Below are 26174 nucleotides of genomic sequence, written 5' to 3'. Positions count from 1 at the left end.
GAGAGTATGGATAGTCTCGTTGTGAGGATCGACGGGGTGGGATAAGAGTTGCTTATACATATATGGTGAAATTGTATATTTTATGAGTTCTAAATTATATATATGATATAACATTGTGGGATTGAAATCCCTATGTACTCACCAGGTTTCCAAATCTGACCCACTCAGTTTATTTATATCACAGCTGTTGATATGAAGTCACATTACACTGAGAGATTAAGGAGATATAAATCACTAGTGATAATGAATGTAAGTTCTGTTTATGCTTATGTTTATGTATTGACGATGACACCCCAATGTTTTAAAATAAATAAAAATTACATTTCTTCGGAAATTCTTTGATAACGTATTTATCATGTTTTTTTGGGAACAAATTCTGCAACATTTTTATAAAAAGGGTACTCTGATTTTTTATAAAGCATAAACAAAATCGGTCTTTTCTGGCCGTGAAAATGGGGATGTCACAAGAACCAATAAGCAAATTACATGTGGAAAACAATTAAGTCAAAAATTATGAGAAAATTACATGTGAAAAATTAAAGGAGGATATGACAAGTGCCAAAAAGTTCTTTATTTATTAGGGAGGATTATAAGTTCTAATATATTAATATGAAATCATATGATTTAATTAGTATTGATCAAGAATTAGTTTTGAATTAATTCGGTGATCAAAAGACACTAATTAAATCAATGGGGACTAATTGTGTAAATTAGTTATATTTATATGTTGGCCTTATGGTCCATGTTGGACTAAGTTTATGTATAGATACATAAAGAGTTGGGACACATGAACCATGGATCATAAACCCATGGGTATGGGTTAGGGTTAACCCATGACCTTTGGAATCCTACATATAAATATGTTACTCCATAGCCAAAATCATGCAAGATGTATTCTTGGAGATTATGGACGATTTTGGTGGCTAGGACTCTCTCTCAAAATGTCATCTTTTTTCCATGGTGTGTTGTGATTCCATTTGAGGCATTCATACAGTTGGTGCTAAGTTCTTAAAGGCCAAATACTACAAGTTCTACAAGCTACACAACCTAACTAGTATCATTTGTACGCTAGTTGTAGGCTTAAAGCTTTGGAAACAATATTACATGTATAATTAAAGAAAACATAGATCTAAAGCTTTTAGGGTTGTATGTGCACCATAGGATGTTGTAGTATACTAAAACCCAACACAAAAACCCTAAGATACTCTAATATGAAGCTCAAAACAAAAGAGTTAGAAAGCTTGGAACTTTATATCTCATGATGAAGCTCCCAACTCATATATGCTTAGATCCAAGGCCTGAACTTTCACTCCTTCTTCTCCAAAGCTCCTTTGTACTCCAAGAACGCACACAATCACTTAAGGCTCTCAAATAGACACACAAAAGCTCACGAACGAGGATCAGGGTTTAAGAGGGTTTATTGACTGAGGATGGTGGCCAGGAATGAGGCCATCTCATTCTTTATATATGGACACCCCTCAATTAGGGTTTCTCATTCTAAGCCTAGTACGCCAACTTACCCTCTGGTACGCCCAACTTACTAGGTGGATCCACTTAAAAGTCACCCACATGAGTACGCTAAGCGTACACACACGTACGCCCAACGTACTTAGCTGCTACCTTTCTCAAATGAGAGACTTATCCTGACAAAACTTCAAACTTCCATAGCTTTCTCGATAAAACTCTGATTCCAATGAACCTCATACTCACGGAAAGGTGTCGAGATGCCCTACGCTTCTAGCAACTCGTCGCAACCCCAAGACTTCCTCATGCCCGGGTTGCAACCCATAAACCCTAATCTCAGACGATCCGAACAAGATGTTATAAATCTCCCCCACTTGAATTAGATTTCGCCCTCGAAATCGCTCCTGATCAACACATAGATTGAACCCAATAACCCAAGAAGCACCACTGAAAGGACCTCATATCATACAACAATCTCTTCCAAAGACACCTGATCCCAACAGGAACTCCCGACCCCAAAGAATGGCATACCCATATGTCGTTGCAGTACTCAATTTGACTCTCCCGAACTTGAAAACACTAGTGGTCTCTCTCCCTGCCAGACCACCCTCTCAAAATATAATGTTAATCGCTCTCGATTAACAGAATCTAAGAACATTCTACCAACTCTGATTCTCTAATCGATCCCGATCGAACTTAAGAGGAACAGAAAGGTTATAACCCACTAAGGAACCAACCCTGAACAGCTATCAGAACTCATCGGAAAGAATGAACCCTAAAAATATGACCTCGAACACAAGAAAAAGACCATGCTCGCTTGGAAGTATCCTCTGACATCTATAGATATAAGCCCCAACTTCCTCTCAAATTTCCCTTTCAACACTAGATACTGGGTCACACAAAAGCTCACGAACGAGTATTAGGGTTTAAGAGGGTTTATTGACTGAGGATGGTGGCCAGGAATGAGGCCATCTCATTCTTTATATATAGACACCCCTCAATTAGGGTTTCTTATTCTAAGCCTAGTACGCCCAACTTACCCTCTGGTACGCCCAACTTACTAGGTGGATCCGCTTAAAAGTCACCCACATGAGTACGCTAAGCGTACACACACGTACGCCCAACGTACTTAGCTGCTACCTTTCTCAAATGAGAGACTTATCCTGACAAAACTTCAAACTTCCATAGCTTTCTCGATATAACTCTGATTCCAATGAACCTCATACTCACGGAAAGGTGTCGAGATGCCCTACGCTTCTAGCAACTCGTCGCAACCCCGAGACTTCCTCATGCCTGGGTTGCAACCCATAAACCCTAATCTCAGACGATCCGAACAAGATGTTATAAATCTCCCCCACTTGAATTAGATTTCGCCCTCGAAATCGCTCCTGATCAACACATAGATTGAACCCAATAACCCAAGAAGCACCACTGAAAGGACCTCATATCATACAACAATCTCTTCCAAAGACACCTGATCCCAACAGGAACTCCCGACCCCAAAGAATGGCATACCCATATGTCGTTGCAGTACTCAATTTGACTCTCCCGAACTTGAAAACACTAGTGGTCTCTCTCCCTGCCAGACCACCCTCTCAAAATATAATGTTGATCGCTCTCGATTAACAGACTCTAAGAACATTCTACCAACTCTGATTCTCTAATCGATCCCGATCGAACTTAAGAGGAATAGAAAGGTTATAACCCACTAAGGAACCAACCCTGAACAGCTATCAGAACTCATCGGAAAGAATGAACCCTAAAAATATGACCTCGAACACAAGAAAAAGACCATGCTCTCTTGGAAGTATCCTCTAACATCTATAGATATAAGCCCCAACTTCCTCTCAAATTTCCCTTTCAACACTAGATACTGGGTCAGCTCTCGACCCAATAGATGAACCTCTAAAGGTTACTCGTTGCATACCAAAAACATCTCACCGACTTCCTTCTCACAATAACTATCTCGGCTCATCGTAACACACAAGTCACGAAGTTTGCTTTACCCCAAGAGAATACTACAACCCCATCTGAAATTGTCTCACCTCCGACCTCTGTTGTCTGCCACCTACTGGTTCCACGCGTCTCACGAGTATTCCCATACCAACAAAACTGACCCACTCCGGTCTAATACATTAGATAAAGATCAATACCCCTTAAAATGAAACCCATCTACAAATCCGGAACCTCACATTGCTTACTCAACACATTAATTGACCCAAACTCAACTCGAGAGTCTGATTCCACAGCAGAATTGGAACCACTCATTTCCAATCTGCTGCTCAACCTGAACCCGCGATTCGTGAATCTATGCACACACCATCTCTCCAACTCCTTCCGATTACGATAATCCTTCCTCAACCCGGGATACAACAATCCTCGACCGACACAGAGACCCCAGTCTCGCCCCTGGTCCGGCCACCAGGTTCTGGAAGACTCAAGCGGTAAGGATACCCCAGCCTAAGAACTCCTTTGCGTCATACTCTAACTAGTGAATACTACAGCTCCCCGCAGAACAGTATTCACTCTTATCAGCTACTAAGTGCTACTGTTCCCCCCGTAGGCTTACGATACCCTCTCACTAACCAGCAAGTGCTACGGCTCCCTGCAGTATCACAACACTCTCCCGCTAACCAGTGAATACTACGGCTCCCCGTAGTGTCACATCACTCTCTCGCTAACTAGTGAGTACTACGGCTCCCTACAGTATCACGACACTCTCTTGGTAACTAGCGAATACTACGTCTCCCTATAGTACCACGATACCCTTTCCCACTAACTCATGAATGCTATGGCTCCCCGTAGTCTTACAACACTCTCTAGTTCGCTGACTCACCATGGGCTCACTCCATGGTTTCTCTTGATAATCCTAAGCGATTACTCCCACCCAGATCCACTTTATCTTTTATCACCCCCATAATCTCATCATCAAGACATCACTACACTGAGTTTACAAACTCATGCTCTGCAGCTCAACATAGGTAGGTGCTTAAACTTACCCAACTTATGCACCACCACTCCATGATGCAAATTCTCGAAGGCAAGGCACTTTTTCTCAACACATATACACCTTTAGACAATCCCACTCCGGCGACACTTAACTGATAGGTTCCCACTGGAACAAAAATCTCTCGGTACTCCACTCGCCATCTCACACTCGAGTCTCAACATGACCAAAAATTAGGAAATCATACATTCATACTTGGGTACCTCAGTACACCATCACAACATCTCACGTTGTCTTGCCTCAACTATTGATCTTCCACTTACTCAACTCGAAACCTCGAAATACTTCCATCTCCCAAATGGAAATACAGCGGAATCATCAACGACTGAATACACGTTGACAAAAATCCGAAGCTCCATCCTTTACTGATCACCACAAATAGGAAACAACTCATACCAACTCTGAAATTGGTTGACAAATCAACTGTTGCCCCTTCTGGAGTATAAATCACAATCTATACCTATACCCGCAAATCTCAGCTATTGCACCCTGAACTCAGCGACCCAACCACCTCGAACTCAACATTTGCAAACCCGAAAAATTCCCTAGCCCCAATAAGTTCTCTGACCAACGGCCACCCGCCGTGGATTCACTCATCCTTTCTTAAGCACATACTCATACATCATCCCGGCTTGCACCTCGCCTCATCCACAAATAACCTAGGTCTCATGTGTCCGCACCGAAGATCTCCATAACTAGTTCTCTACCCGCACTTGAACGAATCATTGATCCTCCCAATAGAATACCCAGTTCTCCCCCACTCAGGGTTCGAACCATCACCAATTGACATACCAATAATCTACTCTAGACATTTTTACCAGGTACATCACTTGACTCTTGGAACATACCACGTAATCACTCAATGATCTTCCCAATGGAAACCAACCAACTCCTAATATCCTACAAATAAGACAAAAATCTCTGAATCCTCCCAACGTGATTGCCTCTAGTCATCTCGAAGCCTCAGACCGACACACCGTCGGATACTCAAATGTTTCGAATAGACCTAACTCTCAATCTCAAAATAATACACTATCACGCACCTCGTCACTGATCCCTCGACCAGCCTCCCATCGCAAGAATCATCATAAGAGCAAGAGACCTCACTCTCACAGTCGATACACAACGTAAACAACGAGGGTCACCGCCCCGATATACTCCTCTTGATCACCTGGAACTACTGCTAAAAGTATGCCTCCCTCAATAAGGCACCTCCTTGTCCTCTTCCATCTTAGTCCCACTAATGACTCTCTCATGGCATGAAAATACCTCGCAGCAAACATACTACCCAAATACTCTGGCGAAAAGGTTGCAACCCTATGCTACCCCACGGGGTTTACCTCCAACTCTGAAACCGGAAACTCGCTATCTCCTTCGCTTCTCCCAGAAACGGGGACAACACAACTCTTGTCACAAAAGGTGACGTCTCATCTACCGGTCGATTGCTCAACTCAGACCGCGATCCCCCAATAAGTATCATCTTTACGCATCCCTAAGTCTTGCGACTCCAACTGGAATCTCACCAAAAATCTCTCATAAACTAACTCAATTTCCTTCTCAAGGTATGCTCCATTGAAACTCGTTCGATAGGGCCCTCTGGTCCCACACTCTATCACATCTAATCTCAGTCTAATCAATCACAACGGGATAACTGGTAAAACTAGATGCACTAACTGCCACGAATCATGGTACTCGAACCATGTGATTACCTCTCGATCTGCTACGAATCATGGCACCCGAACCATGTTATCTCCTCTGAATCCGCTACGAATCATGGTGCCCGAACCATGTTATCTCCTCTCAATCTGATACTTAGAACCTCTGGAATTCTCCCTGTTTTGAGTACGGGTCCTCTACTTTTAGTAGTACGGGCCCATACTACCTGCCACATCTACCCATACTTTCCACACGGATCGTCCCAAATTTCCTAAGTAGCTGCTCAACCTTCTCGATCACCAATCCCGTTAAACCTGGTCCCCCCAGTGAATACTCTCCTCTATCAACGTACTCATTTGACTAAGGTGACTCCCTAGGTTCTCGCACTTTTTTGCCATCAGCTGCTAAACAACTCCTAATGACATCACCCATCTACCTCCTGAATATCGTCATATTCACTTAGTAGCTGACTCCCATCATCAAGAGTTCCACAAAGCACAAAGCAAGCAGCATTCGGGCATCGAATAATCTCTACCAACACGTAAAACCACTCTAGGTTACAACTCCACTTGCTCTACTCACACTCAAAAGGTATCACCGAACTCAAGCAACTCTACCCCTCGTGGGTATCTAACTACTCGCTCAATAGGCTCCTCCAATGCTCATCTAGGTATCTCTTCCTATATTACTTTTCTACTCAAAGCTTTCTCTCTAAAAGATTCCTACCGGATACTCTTACTTCGCACATACTCAAAGCACATCACAGATAGCAACATTCCTAGGCTGACGCATCACAAATCAGGCAACTTTATCCCTAAAATATGAAACACCTAGCCTATCTTCTAGCATGCATCACTAATATCTCAATAATAACTCATAAAAAAATAAGTAAGGGTATTTTGATAAATCACCGTTCGAGCTCTGGCTGATTGTACACACTGCTCCTTCTCATTTTTCTCATAGAAACTCTTGTTTGTTTTAGAAAATTCATTTATTTTGAAATTTTTTCTCAAATCTCCAGTTTGAGTCCAAACATACCCGAAGGTGTATCCAAATCCCTCAAACTAAGGCTTTGATACCAACTTGTAACACCGTGAATTTTCAAACAATATTTTCATTTAAAATAACATAATTCTCATAACACATTTTACAAAAATCTCATTCATTTAATTTACAACTCACAACTCCATAATTGTTTGATTAAAATCCAGGATCCTCAAAACATAACTCTTTCACTGGTGTGTACAATCAAGCCGATGCCTTCCCGCGGTCCTGAGAAAAACCTGAAACACATATCACATAACACGATACGCATGAAGCTTAGTGAGTTCCCCAAAATACCACACACAGCTCATTAGCTACTCAAGGCTATAACACAGTAAGACCCTCCGATCAATGTGTCTCAATGGGACCCTCCAATCCCATAACTAAGTAAGCACAAAATAATACACAACATAAATCACATAGACATAATGCAGGATATCTCAGTACTCAATATAAACACATAAGACATCTCAGTCACACAAAGATACCACTCATGGTAAGTATAGTGAGAAGACTCACCTTGCATGATGAACAGCCCCTATAAACGTTGCTGCTACGTACGACCTCTAACTCTGAGCCAAACCCACAATTAACCCAATTAGGAACTAAGTCCAAACTCTTACTCATTAGGTCTAAAGGTAGTCCACTAACCAGCCCATCCATAACCTAAAACCCATTGGGCCCACCAAGGCCCAATAATAAATGAGATCTCCCGAGGCCCAACTCTCCAATCTAAGTGGCAAGCCCAACTCAAGGGCCCAAAGCACATATGTATATATAATATTATGGTCCAAAACTCTATTGCAACAAGCCCAAACTCCAGTCCCAACACTCAAGGCCCAAAAATGAGACTTAGCCCAAAAGTCCACAGTGAGGTTACGTGGGGCGTGCCTCCCTTGGTACGCTCAGCGTACTCATGAATCCAGATTGGCCATCGGGGAAACTGGGGCGGTACGTGGGGCGTACTGGAATTACGCTCAGCGTAATCCCCAGTTTCACTCTTGCTACTCATTTGGTCTTAATCAGTTAAGACCTTGACTCAAATCACATATTTGGATTCCCTAATATCCCTTACTCCATAAAGTCAGTGACTTTAAGCCTTTGCATGGCTGATATGGTCACAAACACCCAAAACACTCACTCTCTTAACCCAAAATGCTCATAACTCATGCATGGATTGATTCCAACGTCAAAGGCTTGATTTTTATGACACAACACCACTAAATACACTCAAATAGGGTGGGTCATAGTCTCTGGAGATCAATAACTCATAAAGTCTCCAACTTTGGGATAAAACCCTAAGATACTCTAATATGAAGCTCAAAACAAAAGAGTGAGAAAGCTTGGAGCTTTATACCTCATGATGAAGCTCCCAACTCATATATGCTCAGATCCAAGGCCTGGACTTTCACTCCTTCTTTACTCTAAGAACACACAAAATTGCTTAAGGCTCCCAAATGGACACACGCAAGCTCAAGAACGAGGATTAGGGTTTAAGAGGGTTTATTGACTAAGGATGGTGGCCAGGAATGAGGCCATCTCATTCTTTATATAGGGACACCCCTCAATTAGGGTTTCTCATTCTGAGCCTAGTACGCCCAGCGTATTAGGTGGCTCCGCTTAAAAGTCACACACATGAGCACGCTAAGCGTACACATACGTATGCCCAACGTACTCAGCTGTCACCTTTCTTTAATGAGGGACTTATCCTGCTAAAACGTCAAACTTCTATAGCTTCCTCGATATTCCAATAAATCTCATACTCACGGAAAAATGTGGAGATGCCCTACACTTCTAGCAACTCGTCGCAACCCCGAGACTTCCTCATGCCCGGGTTGCAGCCCACAAACCCTAATATCAGATGATTCGAAACAGGATGTTACACTAGGGCTCGTTTAGAGAGTGTCAATTGTAGCCACAATAAGATGAACCTCTTTCTTTTTCCAAAGGGTAAATTCGGGATTAGGTTATGTGTTGAGAGGACCTTCGGTGGGGAGACAGTAATGGTCTCTGATAGGGGATTTGGGTTAAGGTAAAATTTTCCAATTCAAAAGCTTCAAGAGTTGATATGATGGTGAATCGTCGTAAAGAATAGTTGTCACGGTCTAGTGTAACGCCCGTAGATCCGGGCTAGTCAATTTAGAGACGATAAGCATCAAAAATGTCTTTTTTATGGAAGATTATTTAGAAGGATTAATCTTAACCAAGTTGTAGTATATGTCACAAGGTTTCCGTGCATATAAAGAACGCCAAAATCTGAGTTATAACGAAGAAGTTATTACCTGTCGAAGTTTCGCGACAGAAGCGACACGACCCAGCTCGACCCAGCGCGACGTAAATAGTGAATTTAAGGTAGATAGATACCTATCCTTAGTGATCTAAATGATAATTTAATATCTCATCGATAGTGGTGCAACGACGGAAAGACGGACGAAAACGGAGTTCAGATGAAGGAGTTATGAATTTCGAACGGAGTTTTCCTGTCCCGGCCTACTAAAGATAATATATAAGTAATATATTTATAATATATTAAAAATAAAGTCAAAATTAGCCAATGGAGTCTAAACGAGAGTTGTAGAGCATAATCTCAACTTCGCGTCGATATAAAGAACGTCGAAAACGGAGTTCGTATGCGAAAGTTATGAATTTCTGAAGTACGGGGCGCGAAACCCCAAAACTGTCAGAGACCACGACGTGGCAAGTCTTCTGACACCTCCGGGAGTCCCCCAGATGCAACTTGCAATGACGTATGCAGTGACGACCAAGCCCACGACGTGGAAAAAGGGTGCCACGACGTGGCAAGGGCCAAATTTGCCCTATAAATAGATTTGAAGGGCCAGCCGACTATGGTTGCTCCATCCCTTCTCTCCCACTCCCAATACACCCTCTAAGCCCTATTTTAACCCCCCGAAGCCCCGGTATCAACCCCGAGACCCGAAGCGAGTCCCGAAGCCCCGAAGATCCCGAGAAGAAAAGAGTTTCTGAGCCAAAGCTCTGCCCGCGAGAAACCCGGTGTGTGAAGATATCCCGGTTTCACCGAAGAATACTACTCTTAGAGCTGTAGTGTTATCCGATCATCTTCTGATCAAGTGAGTGTATAGTCACTTTCATCTTACACATAGATATGAAGTATTTTATAAAATACGTGCTATGTGTATATATATATATATATATATATATATATATATATATATTGTTGTTTATATGTGTCAGTGTGTGGTTACTTTCTTCTAACACATAAATATAAAGTATTAGCTATGAAATACGTGTTATGTGTTATATATTATTTTTCTATTTGAGATGGGCTTGGATTTGATGTTTTTATACGGGTGTTAAATGATTCAAACTATATATGTATTTTATATCTACAAAATATGTTGGGTAGAACATGGTAGATGAAATAGTGGCAACTATGGAGTTAGCGCCTATTGTATAAACCTTGGTGACTATAAAGTTAGCGCCTATTGTTAGATAAACCCTGGTGACTATGGAGTTAACACCTACTGTTAGATAAACCTTGGTGACTATGGAGTTAGCGCCTATTGTATAAACCTTGGTGACTATGGAGTTAGCGCCTACTGTTAGATAAACCTTGGTGACTATGGAGTTAGCGCCTACTGTTAGATAAACCTTGGTGACTATGGAGTTAGCACCTATTGTATAAACCTTGGTGACTATGGAGTTAGCGCCTATTGTATAAACTTTGGTGACTATGGAGTTAGCGCCTATTGTATAAACCTTGGTGACTATGGAGTTAGCGCCTATTGAGTAAACCTTGGTGACGATATGACTTCGTGCCTGTTAAGTGAACCTTGGTGACTATAGAGTTAGCGCCGCTTGAGTAAACCCCGACGACTATGGAGTTAGCGTCTGATAACTATGAATTTAGTACCTGATAGATAAACTTTGGCAGCAATGGACTTCGTGTCAATTCCTTAGATCAATCCTTAGGAATGAATGAATAAATGATAGTTGATTCTTAGGGTAAAACCTTAAGAGTAAAAAATATAATGGGGATGGGTAATTGGGTTGTTTGTTTAATGATTGAATATAATAATTGTATTATTGTGGGTTGAAAACCCTATATGCTCACCAGGCTCCCAAGCCTGACCCACTCAGTTTTCTTTGCATTACAGGTAATGACACAAGAGTATAAGTTGGTGGACTTGACGAGAGATTTTGATTTATAGATCAGTAGTTATAAATAACTGTTGTAAGGTCTATTTTATATTGTTTATGCTTTTGGTCTGTATCGGAACATGACATCCCGAGGTTTTATTTTTTAATGAAAATACATTCTCTTTGAGAAATGTTTTGATAAATGGTTATCATATTTTATTTTGGGAACAAATTCCGCAACCGTTTTCTTTAAACAATCACTCTGATTTATAAAACAAAGCATAAACAAATCGGTATTTTCTGGCCGTGAAATTGGGGATGTCACATCTAACGTGATGCTAATGGAGGGAAATTGAAAATTAAGTGAAGAATTGGTGGCAAGACCGAGTAAGAAATGATTGGTAGCCATGGAGGAACAAAGCAAAAAGAAATTTAACCAGCTCTTGATACCATATAAGAGACAAAGAAATTTAACTGGCTCTTGATACCATATAAGAGACAAAGAAATTTAACTGACTCTTGATACCATATAAAAGATAGAAAAAATAGAAGCTTATTAATAGTTTTCTATGTGTATATTACAACGCATACTATGAATTAATATATACTTGCTAGTACAACTATAATCCTAAATATAAGGCACACTAAGACTTCATGTTGACTGAAAAAGAGTCTTCTAGACATGTGTTGAGTAGAGAGCACGTGTGACCCTATGAGGTTACTGTTATCATAACGACTCATGAAACTTATTTATGAACTTATCATAACAACTCATGAACTGGCTTACTCAAGCAATTCTTGAATTCCCCTATCCCTAAAGATAGCAGTTTCATTTCAATATCCCTCTTGTTTTGAGACAAATCATGGAAATTCATCTGAAACAAAATAAAAATGAAAACAAATACATCTGAAATCAATTGAAGCTCGTGGATGGAAGCAGAATACAACAAACCTTAGAGTTATTATTCCGTATTATAATCGTGAACTTTTGTTGATGATTTCATAGTTTGATTCACACAAAAAAAAAAAAAAAAAAAAAAAAAGGATAGAGAAAAAGAGTATCATTTAGGGGAGAGCGGAAGGAAGGAAAAGCGAATGGAGGCGGTGGTTATACTAACAGGGGCAGTATTGGCATTTTATAAGGATTTAACAGAACATAATTAATGATATTAAGATTTAACATAACATAATTAACGGTGACCAAAGTCACAACAAAATGAAAGATTCGAATCAGGGATGCTAATCCAAATATTTTCAGACCAAAGTAACAATTTTCATAGTAGAAACCATTTTTGTAATTTTCTCAAATAAAAATAAACTTCTTTTTTTTTATTTTTTTATTTCCATGAATTTGAATGTATTAAATTAATAAATTAATCAAAGTTACTATAACGTTATCGTTTTCAAATCCCTGCAACTCGGTTGTGGCTCTTTTACTCTCTCAGTTCTTACCTGACAAAATGAAAGAAAACGATGACCTAATCATCCTAACAAATGGATGATATTCATCAAACACAATACCAACGAAATGATCTATAACTAGCAACCACGGTCGTCGGAGAAACAAGACAGCGGTGGCTCCCAGCTCTACTTCCTCCACCCCGACGATCTTCTCAGAAACCTCCGCCTCCGACGGTTCCTTGACTTCAGATTCTCATCTGAAACAGCAGAAAAGAGGTTAAACATCACAATTAGTAGCTTAATGTCACGCGCATTACAGACTTGTACGGTACAATCAAACCTTTTAGTCTGCCGGAATGATACAAAGCTTCCTCCGCAATTGGCCGCCACTCCTCCGCACACGAGTAATTCAGTCCTAGACCGACGCTAAGCCCTCTCAACAAATGCACCGTTCGTAGAACGGAAAACAGCTCCTCCGGAAAGGCCTATTAATCAACATCAATAAATGAGCTAAACAGAAATTCCTTCGATGAAGATAATTAACTCCAATAAACAAACAGAGTCACAGACCTGAACAGCAACCTTCTTCAACGTGGCATCCTCTGCATAAGGCTGCAACATCTTCACTCCAGGTGGCAGCTTCGTGTCAAACATAACCTGAGCCAGCTTAAACAATTCTTCCTTTTCATTATCACATAGGCTTAAGGTATTTATCCCAAGCTCCCTGTTTAAACATGATATCAATCAATTCTCTTACAGTTTTACTAATTGTTATGAAATCAATGTAGATCTAGATTTTTTTTGTTGTTTTAACAATTGAGATTCACTCCAAAAAAAAAGGCTACTAATAGTGTAATACCTAAGGCCCTCAGATGCCCTTATGTGATCATTATCAGCAATAGCAAGAATCAAATTAGCATAACCAAACCTCAAGGAATTAGGAAGTTCTTTGACTTGTCCATAGTCAAGCAAAGCAACCTAAGCAAGAAAGATTGTGAACAATGTTACATGAATGAATCTAAAACATGGCATTTTAATATGATAGAACAAACGAATTAAGGTTTCAAGATCTCATGATAAAAGTTGAAAATATCATCATCTAGCAGTGATTGCTTTTGGTTTCTTACTTACTTGTGAGCCTTTACAGATGAGAATGTTTCCAGGGTGAGGATCCGCATGTAAAAAACCACTTTTGAGTATCATTTGTCCATAAGCAAGACTCAAACTTTTCAAAATGTTCCTGCATTTAAATATAGTTTAATTTAGAGTTGCATATGTACAATAGTTGAAAGGTGTTTATTGCAACAAAAGTCTCATACTCTTAAGGTCTATGGAGCTTACTGCTTTGCTGCCACTGCGATCTTACCATCTGGATTTATTCCTCTTTTCATTATTTCATCTTTGAGGTTTAATATCGGGATTCCATCTATATATTCCATCACCAAAACCCTCCTACTCAAATTTTTAAAACAAAAAATAACTATGAAAAGTGAATAAAGTTAAAATTTTAAATAATGTAATTAAAAGATCATTATTCACCTTGTGACAACATCCCGGATTACCCGTGGGACTTTAACAAGCATCTTTTTGTTATTTTCACTCAGAAAAGTTCTAATTCTATCCATAGCAAGAGCTTCTCTTGTAAAATCGAATTCATACCCTATCTTGAATCGCATAAATGAGCATAAGTTATTATCCACATAAACAAGAACAAAACAACTAACTTTTAAATTTACCCTGTTTATGAAACTTTGGTGACTTACACCTAAACTTTTAGCATTCAAATCATGTGATTTCTTGGATTTCTAAAGAACAAACCTGTTTTTCCATTTCTTTGCACACAGAGAACAAGTCAAATTTGAGATCCGTCTTTTGTAAGCATAAAGCAAAAGCTTGTAAATTTCGAAGATCTGTCATCATTAAATCTTGAACACCAGGATGTTGTACCTACAAAGCATTTAATAGTTAAAACATCAAAAATTACAATTTTTGTCCTATTGAGTATTGACATCAAGTCTCAGTGCCAGTCTAATGCATGTCAGACACAGTACAAAGACTGACATGTTCAGTCCTATCCTTGGTACCAAACGGGGCCTTAAAGTACACGTATGACGTACCTTCACAACAACATCTTTCTTATCACCTTTCAGCCTAGCTCGATGAACCTACATGGAATAGCAACATACACTTTCATTTATTTGTGTGTTATAGCCTCCTACTTCCATTTTAACAAATTCCATACCCATACCTGTGCAATTGAAGCAGAGCCAATAGGATCCCATTCAAATCTTTCAAAAATCTCTGCAATGCTTTTACCCAACTCCTTCTCAAGAAGAAGCCTCACCACATTAGATGGGGTTTTAGGAGCTTGATCACACAAAGTCACTAGCTTTCTCACCCATGCAGTTGGAGCCAAATCAGGCTTCCCAACAACTTGAGCAACCTAATCATAATTCATAAACCCCATTTCACATCCCAATTATAATTATACTCTACCAAATTTGAAAACCCTAATTTTAATTGCACCTTTATGGTCCATAAAATGGAATAAAGAACAATACCCATGATTAAAAGTTCAAACAAAATCTTGAAATCAGACTAAATTCAGAAACCCCTTATTGGTCCATAAATTGGCATAAATATGAAATACTAAATAGTCACACACGTTAAAGAAAATGTGAGCAACAAAGATTCAGCCTTTTTAGCATAAAGACTCTTTATAGTTTATACCCATGAGATAAAAAAAAGGTGAAGAATTTAAAAGTAACCTTGAGAAAGAATCCACCCATATCATAGCACATGGAATAAAGTTTGTCAGCAGCATGTTCATGATGTCTCTCCCACATTACCTCTGCCTTTTCAACATCTTTTTCAAAACTAACCCTAACTTGAAACAACTAAAAACACACATCCAAAAACACCCAAAATCAAAAAAACAGTCAACACCCTGAAAAAGATACACCCAAAATAAATAAATAAATAAGAATAAGAATTATCAGTGTCCCACCTTATAACCAGCATAGATATCAGCAGCCCTGGCCCAGAATTGGAAGGATCGTTGCCATGGTCTAAACTGAGTAGATAATTTCTCTTGAAGTTCTTTGAAATCTACAAAAGCCATTCTTTTACTGGTCTTTGTTTTTGGGATTCTTTTGAACTTGTTCGTGAAATTATAGATGAAACCAGAAGGAGAGTTGGGTGTTTTTCTTCGATTTGAAGCCGAAATGGTCAACTTTCGCTTGTGTTCTTGGGGTTTTCTTCTCTTTAAATCCAAGCGATGTTATTGTTGCGTGAGGCAAATAACAATGAAATTATGAAAATTTTGAGGTTAGCCCATTTGCTATTAACGGATGGAATATTTCGTTAACAACAATGTATTAAGCAACTTGGAAGGGAGTTGTAGATGTATATTCCTTATTTATACATACTTAGAAATTAAATTAATTTTTGTAAATTGGTTCAACTATGGTTTCCCGTTGATATGTCTTCATTGTAATTGATTGAAATTTGAACTTTAATTTTAAAAAATAATACTAAATGATTATAAATTTATATAATATATGTATAATAAAATTAGGTAAATCGTATCTTTAGGTGGCCCACGTCAAATCATATGGGAAGTAGACAAAGGAGCAATATCAATTTTTAAAGCATGCAAAATTCTAACTTTATATAGAATTTTTCCCACATCAACCACCAATTATATAAAAACTAGTTCTTCAATATTTATATAAACAATAGCAATGGTTAATTTCAACACTAAAAGGTTTAAGGTTTTTTTTTTCCTTTTGAGAAATTTACAAATTTATCCAAAATTCTTAATGATTTTTCACTAAATAGCTAACAATTAGCATTTTTCAAAAAATAGTCAAGGAAATCACAGGTAATTAAGCTAAAATGCGATTCACTACATTGGGCTACGAATTAGGCCTACTTTGGGTTTATGGACAGGAAGTATATAAACCTTAAAACTTTGAATAACCTTCATTTTCACACATTCAGCTTAAGAAATCAACCAAAATCAATTTCACCTGAAAAATTTTATACATACATCGGAGGAAATCGCAGGTACATATAAAACAAAATCGACCAAAGGAAACTGCAGGTACGTTGGAGGAAATCGCAGGTATACCTAAGCCATCTGCGATTTCAATATATATATATATATATATATATATATATATATATATATATATATATATATATATATGGGACGAAATCGTAGACCATGTAGGTCAAATTGCAGATACATGGGATGAAATCACACGTGGCATAACCACCTACGATTTCAATGTAGAAAAACTTGATTTTTTAACATTTTTTAAAAAAATCATTAATGTATTTGGCTAAATTTGTAAATTTCTCTTCTTTTTATGGTTTGAAACAAAAGTTTTATTTCTTTCCCAATTAGCACCTACAATTTCTTTTTCATTATTTTTTTATTTTGCTTGATTATCTGGTTTATAGGTTAAGTTTCAATAAATTGTCAAAATAAAAAATTTGGAAAAGTTGTAGTTTTTTCGTAAAAAAAAAATTGTGACTTAAACGGGAAAATCATCAACTTATAGGTCATTTATAAAACCTACAAGTTTTCCAACTTTCCCCAATGACCAATGGGTTCAAAAAATGTTTATCCAATTGTGGTATGATGGTATTGTTATATGGTTACTATATAACACCAAAAACGGTTTGTAGGATGTTCGTTATGCGATGATATTTTTTGTTTTGAGATGGTAAAAGTAATGATAAAAGAAGGAACATAGGGTTTATGAGGGGTGAGGCATTGGCGGTTTTAATCACCCACAATGGTAGACCCCACTTCTCGTCAGCAGTATTGGCCTTAATGATTATCCCCCAGAGATAGACTGATAGACTAAAACGCAAAAAGTAATATATAGTTATATGTGGGAAGAGTGAGATACTTAAAAGAAAAAGAGTAATGGCTGTATGTGAGATTAGATGGGGAGGTACAATAGTGAGTGATTTTAATAATGGGACGATTGTATGGGGTTATGGAGTTGTCCTAGGAAGACAAAGAGACTAAAAACATAAAGGGTAATTGTTTATATCTAGAGAGACCCGGATAGCAATGAGATTAGATGAGGAATCGCGATGTTCTTCTATCCAGCAACATGTTGCTATAAGGAAACAAAAACTACTCTATAATTGTTTGTTTGATTATTGTCAAAATTTCTAAAAACACATTTCAATATCTTATCTAACTTGGGCTAAAACTCGTGAATTTAATGTAAAATTCCATGAAATTTATACTAACATTTTTATCAATTTTGAAAATATTGGTTTTATAAATAGATAGTTTCAGTTAAAATTACTTATTAACAAATCTTAGATTTAAAATAATTAGAAAACTTTTTCTAGCTTTTAAAATTAGCCATAGAAAATAAAGAAAGCCATGGTTACGAAAATAGCACTCTTATTGTGTATAGCCATTGATCCAGATAATCCAAAGACACAAATCAACTCTTAAAATTCTCACTGCATTCATAGAATTCATTTAAACCTAACTCTCCAATACATGGCTTAACCTTGCCACAAGATCACTCAAAAGATGAAGAAGATTTCAAATACAGTATATAAATTGATGATGCTTGTCTTGCAAGAAAAATAAAATTAAGGATTTAATTTGAAATGATACAACAAATATCAAGTTCAAAATAAAAGGGATTGTTCTTTTTGCAGCAAAACCAATAAATTTTGTAGTATGATACTTTAAGAAGTTATGTGGTTTGGTATCGAAAGAAATGGAATTATTGTTCCATTTGAATGAAAAAGAGTTATTTGTTTTACAGTTAGAGTAATAGAATGACGAATGAAGCATTCTTGAAAGAACATGATTTCTCTTTCGTTTTTTGTTTGGTTTTAATGCCTTAAACGATATAAAAATTAGTATTTAACTCATTTATAGGTAAGAAATTTGTAAAACGACAAATTTTCTTCAGAAAAGCATGAGCATTAATATATACAAATTTTATTTTTTAATATTAAATTACTAGAAAATATATATTTTAGGGTAATCTACTTTAACCAATATATACAATAATAGAGTTATTGTAATTGTCATGCCTGATTCCATTCCATTACCTAGATTCCTTTATCGTTTGTTTCATTCCATTCAACAACCAACAACCAAAAAAACTGTTAGTAGACTACTATGAAACTACCCTCCAAAGTCACAGAAAATCGTAGGTGAAGTTGGACGAATAGTTATATAACAAAAAAACATACATGCATGGACAGGTAATGAATGGTATTATAAATTTGCATAAGAATCATGATACACCATAAAAAGCATAAACTATTACAAAACAAGAGTCTTGTAGTTTACTAGGAGGAGTCTTGAATTGGGGAAAATGGAAGGAAGGAGAGGTTACAGACTTAAAGAAAGAAAGAGTTAAAGATCAATAACACGAGAGAGCTTCTGAATGCGATTGAGCAAGAAATCCCCTTGCTTAATGGTCGCTTGATAAAGAGCATTCTTTGCATCCGGTCGGTTGGTTTCCAGTACTCCTGCTACTTTGTCAATCTTGCAATGAAGCTTTCCCGCTGCAATGAATCGTGACAGCTCCCTGTTTCCCCCCACCAAATTCACACACATGTATCGTTAAAAAGACCAAAATACCCTCACACATTCAAATAAACAAATAATGCTTCTTATGAGAGAGAGAGAGAGAGAGAGAATTGCTTACAGATCAATGAAATCAACTGTGACACCAAACGCCTTTGCCATGGCTTCAATGGTGACACTCTTGTAAGATTCCAGGAACTGAGAATAGACAACTGTCCTGATCTCTCTCATGTAAAAACGGAAATGCGGATGCAAATAACGATCCAACTTAATATGCTCAGTGATCCCAGCTGCAAATAAACAATCATTAAATTAAACCACAACCAATAACCCTCATCAACATGTAAAGGTTATCAAACATAAACTCACCAAAAGCAGAGAAGAAAGATTTGTATTGACACTCGTACAGAGAGTTCATAAATTCTGATAAAAATGGAATCTTTCCAATCACTGTCAGAATCTCTGGTGCATCCACAACCTGCATAGATTACAGAAAAAAGAAGTTAGAAAAAAGATTATTAAAAAAAAAAAAAAAAAAAAAAGTTACCTTTTGCTTAAGGGAAACCCGATCCAATGAAATAATACTGGCTAAAACAGTGTAGAATATGAAGGTGTCATATGGGAAAAGTTCATAAGTAGTGAAAGTTGATATGGAATCAAGGAAAAGATCAGCTGCTTTCTTGAAGTTGCGAGTGGACATGCAGTACAACCCTTCATACACTTTCAGTCTGTTCTTCCTTTCCCAATCACCTCCTTCCTCAAACAAGCTGTGTGCCATGAGAATTTCAGAATTATGGTTATGAAGATTTCAAGGTAATGGAATTTGAATCAAGAGAAGAAGAAGAAGAACTCACTTCTTTGCCTTATCGATGCTTCTTGATATAAGATCAAAATCCATGTAGAAGAAACCCATTTGTAGAGTGTAAAATACCAAGTCCATTCTTTGCCCTACAGCAACTGTTTTGCCTTCTGTCACCTTCAGTTGTTCTAGTGCTTTCTCCTGGTTGCAATAAAGATTTTAAAAAAAAAATGTTAGCTGTTTTTTATGGAAATGCTAATTAGGTTAATAAGACATATTAAAGGTATCAGATGCTCAGATTAGGATTGCCAAATGCTATTTCTCTAATTGTTAATTGCTTCTTTTAGTGTTTGGCAACAATTATTGTTGTTTAGACAGTTGTAAAGATAGTAAAGAAAGCATTGATAAGTGGTAATCAGAGTATTCTCATATATGTTTGGTTTGTCACTGTTGATGGAACAACATAATTGATATGAAAAAATAGGTAATTGTTTTAATCTAACTAACTGTTGGTTGAGAACAACAGAAATTACAAAACATTGATGCTTATTTTGTGTAGAATAAAAAGCATATGCAATAGAAGAAAATGTTTTTTTTCTTTATGTATTCATATAAAAACCTGTTTACTATAGTATTCATATAATCATTTTGTTTTTGGGTTTTTTATTTTCAGAACATTTTGCTACAAAAAAGTTACAATTATTTCCATCGGTAACTTATAATGGTCACTTAATGAGTCGTTTTGATTTTATCCTCTTTGTTGAGTGTAATTTGTTAATTGTTGAAGGCGTTAAACATGTTTCCTTATCACGTACTCAAAACAGAAATTGAGAGAAGAGAACAAGGAATTGTTTATTATTTATCAGGATCTTTGAGTAAATATTTTGTTAAACAGATGAATGATTTTATCATGGCATGTGTTGCATTTATGTTTTATGAACTTATGGTGTTTATGAGTTTTGGTACAATATAGGGGCATTATTATGGCATGAAAAAACTATGGACTTGCCCTGGAAATCAACATAATATAAAATGTGCATGAACAGGGTAAACTTTATTTGTTGAATACCTTGTCACCAATCCGGATGTAGAACAAAGATTTTGCCAAATGAGCTTCTCTAACTTCACTTTCTCCTAAATTTTCTTCAGCATCCGCAATTCTGAATAAAACAAGAACACAAAAAAGATGGTGAGACAGGCCAAACCAATCTATCACTCCTTTTGCTTTGCATTTTCTTAAATAGCAAACTGGAAGCCATGGAATTTGAGGTCCTGAACATAGATTCCATTAACATAGATTTATGTCCAGCAAGCTATTAACATTTGATCCTAATGTGTGCCATTTTAACTTTCTTATACATTGTTACATTGCAATACAAAAGCCCAAGCTCAAACAGCTTGTATTATGATCTTAAGTTCATGGTTTGATGGCTTAGATTTAGACTGTTCGTTTCAAACCTATTCAAGCATAACTACAGCAACATTTTCATGTAGGTATCGGTGGTTATATGCCAATGTCATTCAGTAACAGAATCAATAACAAATCCATGTAAATGCAGATGAATTACATATACGAAAAAAGTTTGTTGCGGAAATAAGAACGTCTACCTTCAAATTCAAGGCCGTTAAATCTATATGCATATATATTTCTGCAAATAAGCATGGATTGGTAGTGAGATGCAATGAAACATAGCTTACTTTTCATCGAGCTTCTTGAGCTCTTCGGCAATCTTAGCACGCATGGAATCCAAGACCTTCTGGTCGAGTTCCAGCACCGAACTCGCGGCTAGGGTTTCGTACAACGGCGCCATGTCTTCAAAATCAAAATTACACACAACATGAACAAAAATTAACGTAAGTTCAAAAAAAATCTATGAGATCCAATCGGTATTGAGTGGAGATGATTACCGTCGGCCACGACAGTGGACATGACCTCGTCACGAAGGCGAACTTTTTCAATGTCATCGACATCGGAATGAGTAAGAAGGAATAGCTTGTTAGCTAGAACTAGGTGAGGTTGCTGTGTGCCTTCTGTACCTTCCATGGCGTCGATTTTCTGGTTTTCGTTCTTGATCGGAAAGCTTTTAGTTTCTTCTCCCTTCTCTTGACTTGCAGAAGGAGAAACCTTATTCTTATTTATTTGGATAAGTTGTAGTTTAAGCCCTTCTTTCTTCGACATTTTCATTTTCAGTCCATGTACTTACATGTTATGTTAAAATAGGGTGATTTGTATCCTTCAAAAATTCAAGTTCTTCCATTTTGATTTACATAATAAGTTTCTTTACATGTCTTCTATTTTTAATATTTTTTTCATTCTTGATCCACTTTAATTTACACAATAACTTCTTACATTTCTTCTACTTTTAATAGTTGTATCATACTTTTATAATCATACAATACAAACACTTAGAACTAATTATTTATAATTTACAACAACATAACAATATATTAGAGATAAATAAATCACAAAAAATTGAAGTAAATTAAGGTTTTCAATATTATGAAACAAAAACTAGAGTTAAAAGCTTAATGTGAACTTACTTTAACTTGGGTGAGAATGTCAATATTGAGATGTGAATTATAATTACTAATTGAAGCGTCATTCAGTTTGCTTCAATAATCAGTCTTGGTGTTGGTATAACATTCACATTTTTCGTAAAACATGCCGTAGAAGAATCTTTAGTTACGTTAGTTAATGATGTAAATTTTCTTAAAATTAAATAAATAAGAATTCATAATATGTGATATGTGTTTATATAACTATTATTTTGTAACACCCCGACTCTCAGTTATAAACTTTACAATCTTATATTCATTTTGAAAGGTCTACTTGACGAGTTGGATGCCCTGAATCGTCGAGTAGGAACGAACTTGGCCACATGTCTTAAGTGACCAACTCGACGAGTTGGAGCTGGAGGATGAAACCTTAATTTATGGGGGTTTGCACCCTATTTAAAGGGTCATTAGCCTCCCTTAGCCTTGTAACATCCCAAGTCCAGGTATACCTTGTAAAGCTTGATCTTTTGAGTACTTGTCCATTTTAGCCCTTTTTGAAAAAGGTGGTGAATGAGTACGCGGGGCGTACGCGAGTGTACGCTCAGCGTACTCATATACGTGCTTTTGACATGGACACCACCTAGTACGTTAGGCGTACTAGGCCCAGAGTGAAAACCCTAATTTAGGGTGAGTCCCCTATATAAAGAATATGATGGCCTCATTCATGGCCACCATTCTCAGTCAACAAACCCTCTTAAACCCTAAACCTTCATTCATAGAGCTTGTGAGTGCATTTGAGAGCCTTTGAGTAATTTTTTGTGTTCTTGGAGTGAAGAAGAAGCTTTGGATAAGAAGGAACGAGAGTCCAGGCCCTTAGATCTGAGCATATCTGAGTTGGGAGTTTCATATATAGGTTTAAAGCTTTTAAGCTTTTTCACTCTTTTGATTTGTGCATCATATCAGAGTATTTTAGGGTTTTGTCGCAAAAGTTTGAGATTTTATGAGATATTGAGCTCCAGAGACTATGACCAACCCCCTTTGAGTGTATTCAGTGGTGTAGTGTCATAAAAATCAAGACTTGGATGTTGGAATCAAGCCATGCATGAGATATAAGCATTTTGAGTTAAGAGATTTAGGGTTTTGTGTGTTTGTGACCTTATCAGTCATGCAAAGGCTTAAAGTCACTGACTTTATGGAGTAAGAGCTATTAAGGAGTCCAGATCTATGATATGAGCCAAGGTCTTAACTGATTAAGACCAAACAAGTAGAAAGAGTGAATCTGGGACGTACGCTGGGCGTAATCCCAATACGCGCAGCGTAGGGGTTGAGCATCCCCGATGCCTGCATGGTAGCACAGTACACCCAACGTAGAGAGTTGGTATGCGCAGCGTACGCACTATCGTTGACTTTTGGTTGACTTTTAGTTTTGGTCGATCTGTGGACCACTAAGACCATGGAGGGGTAAAATGGTCTTTTACCCTTCTGTGAGTTTGTAGAATGGTTGGTCTAGCTTCATTGAGAGTCGTTATTAATTAGGGATAATTATCGTATTGTGTTAGGCGGAGGCTAGACCGATGATTCGAGTTCGAGATTATCCGACTCTTACGAGGTGAGTCTTCATTATACATACTTAGAATGGTAATCTGAGTTGTGTGACCAGAGGGTCTTATGTGCTTATATTGAGTATTGTGATATTCTACATTTTGGCTATGTGATTTATGTTATGTATTATTTTGAGCTTACTGAGTTAGGACCGGAGGGGTCCATTTGAGTTAAAGCCGGAGGGTCCACCTGAGTTGTGGGACCGGAGGGTCCTACCAAGACACATTGACCAGAGGGTCTTATTAAGTTGTAGCCTCGAGTGGCTAATGAGCTGTGTGTAACGTCCCAAATTTCGAGTCCAAAATTTTCATTTTTAATTAACTGATTTAAGAACATTCATAAGAAAACTACGTAAAAATATATCATTTCATAAATCAATATATCATGTCAAAAAACCCAAATCATAAAATAGTAACATGTCAGAGTACAATCCCAGAATATCTCAAATGCGGAAAACCAATACGTGTGTGTATGATGTAATGCTACCGCGCCAGCTCTTTTCCCTTCGTTGAAGAGGTACCTGAAACCAAAACTGTAAACTGTAAGCACGAAGCTTAGTGAGTTCCCCCATCGTACCACATACCATACAATCACATAACATACATATACTGTCAGGCATATCTGGGTGTCTGACCTACCCCTTCGATCATGTCGACCGGATACTACCTAGCATATATGGGTGCTGGCCTCCCCTTCGGTCCTGTCGACCGGATACTGCCTAGCATATATGGGTGTTGGCCTCCCCTTAGGTCCTGACGACAGGATACTGCCTAGCATATATGGGTTATGGCATCCCCTTCGGTCCTGTTGACCGGATATTGCCTAGCATATCTGGGTGCTGGCCTCCCATTCAGTCCTGTCGACCAGATACTGGGGACTATTTCACCCCTCTACTACTACCACATAACATGTATCACATAATCATATTCTATATATTATGACTGGGTATGACTACCCCTCTTCGGCCCTATCGACCGAAAATCTTGGGGACTATCTCCCCTACTACTACTAGCATATAAAACATCATATCATACTAGAACATAACATATCAGGTAGTAGCAAACTTAGATGAATATCACCAAGACAGTCATCTAACATACGAATCCTACTGGTGGGCGGGCACTGGTGCCTTAGACCAACCGCTACTGGAAGGTAACTCACCTCGTGCAAGTACTTATTGATAATCTGCGTGGGAAATCTCTATTTGCTGCTGCTCCAGAAATCCTCCGGCTATAATCCACACAAAACACTCAGTCATAACCTGATATCTACTCTTAGGGTAAAATGACTATTTTACCCCTGACCAAGTCCAAGTCCAAGTCAAAGTCAACTTCCAATTGACCTGACTCGCTGAGTTGGGCCGCCAACTCGTCGAGTCCCTATCCTTTTAACTGTCCTCATCCACGACTCTACTCGTCGAGTTTAGAAATGACTCGACGAGTTCTCCTTCTATACAAACATCGAATGAACCTTCATCCGACTCGCCGAGTTGTATGGACAACTCGTCGAGTTCATCCTCATACTATGAACCAGTCCTTTCCTCGACCCGTCGAGTTGTATGAACAACTCGTCGAGTTCATCTTCAAGAGTTGGGAGATTGCCTTGGACTTGCCGATTCCCAAGAACAACTTGCTGAGTCGCTACTGTCCAAGTCCCATGTCTCGATTTCTGGCGTACAACTCTTGCCCAAATGATAGATCTAGGTTCCAAAGATCGATCTAGCACGTAAAGTTACAAACTTTATGTGCATGCATGGGAGAATGAGCTCAAATGGCTCAAAAAGGGGTTCCTAATATGCATGGGGCTTTCAATGGGTTCAAAGACAGCTACTTTATGCCTTAGGTTCCCTTAATGACCTTGGATCTGAAACCTTAGCCTCTAACCATGCTTGCAATCATGGTTGGTTGCCAAGAATGGCTCCTAGAAGCCCTAGTTTTCTTCAATAAGAGATCTAGCTTAGTAATGGACAAGGTATGAGCCTAATACCTCAGATGGATTGT

The 26174-nt window shown here is 37.9% G+C and overlaps 2 protein-coding genes across 2 annotated transcripts; both read right to left on the bottom strand.

The window, feature by feature from the left end:
* Positions 1-12598: 12598 nt before the first annotated feature.
* LOC145102581 (uncharacterized) lies at positions 12599-16071 on the bottom strand. Its single transcript, XM_079040012.1, has 12 exons — positions 15699-16071; positions 15460-15588; positions 14940-15134; positions 14809-14856; positions 14510-14638; positions 14231-14355; positions 14033-14143; positions 13823-13931; positions 13551-13669; positions 13262-13415; positions 13032-13176; positions 12599-12948 (listed from the first exon to the last, which is right to left on the bottom strand). The coding sequence occupies exons 1-12, from the start codon at positions 15810-15812 to the stop codon at positions 12878-12880; spliced, it is 1449 nt and encodes a 482-aa protein (XP_078896138.1). The 5' UTR covers positions 15813-16071; the 3' UTR covers positions 12599-12877.
* Positions 16072-18942: 2871 nt separating this feature from the next.
* Positions 18943-22199, bottom strand: LOC145102580 (26S proteasome regulatory subunit Rpn7). The gene is made up of 8 exons (XM_079040011.1): positions 21985-22199; positions 21775-21889; positions 21146-21236; positions 20132-20277; positions 19825-20044; positions 19647-19755; positions 19399-19567; positions 18943-19278 (listed from the first exon to the last, which is right to left on the bottom strand). Exons 1-8 carry the CDS (start codon positions 22118-22120, stop codon positions 19104-19106), a joined length of 1161 nt encoding a protein of 386 aa, XP_078896137.1. The 5' UTR covers positions 22121-22199; the 3' UTR covers positions 18943-19103.
* Positions 22200-26174: the final 3975 nt, after the last annotated feature.

Source organism: Lactuca serriola, chromosome 4, assembly GCF_051521515.1.
Source record: "Lactuca serriola cultivar US96UC23 chromosome 4, Lser_US96UC23_V15, whole genome shotgun sequence".
Taxonomy (NCBI): domain Eukaryota; kingdom Viridiplantae; phylum Streptophyta; class Magnoliopsida; order Asterales; family Asteraceae; genus Lactuca; species Lactuca serriola.
Note: the sequence above shows the minus strand (reverse complement) of the source record. Positions and strands in the feature narration are given on the sequence as shown.

Coding starts and splice junctions, on each gene's coding strand:
- LOC145102581 (XM_079040012.1), bottom strand. CDS start 15,812: ATGGCTTTTGTAGATTTCAAAGAACTTCAAGAGAAATTATCTACTCAG. Junction 14,857..14,939: donor GCTCTGCTTCAATTGCACAG/GTATGGGTATGG, acceptor TATTCCATGTAG/GTTCATCGAGCTAGGCTGAA. Junction 12,949..13,031: donor TCATTCCGGCAGACTAAAAG/GTTTGATTGTAC, acceptor CTGCTGTTTCAG/ATGAGAATCTGAAGTCAAGG.
- LOC145102580 (XM_079040011.1), bottom strand. CDS start 22,120: ATGGAAGGTACAGAAGGCACACAGCAACCTCACCTAGTTCTAGCTAAC. Junction 21,237..21,774: donor CTCAAGAAGCTCGATGAAAA/GTAAGCTATGTT, acceptor TGTTTTATTCAG/AATTGCGGATGCTGAAGAAA. Junction 20,045..20,131: donor AGCATCGATAAGGCAAAGAA/GTGAGTTCTTCT, acceptor CATGGCACACAG/CTTGTTTGAGGAAGGAGGTG.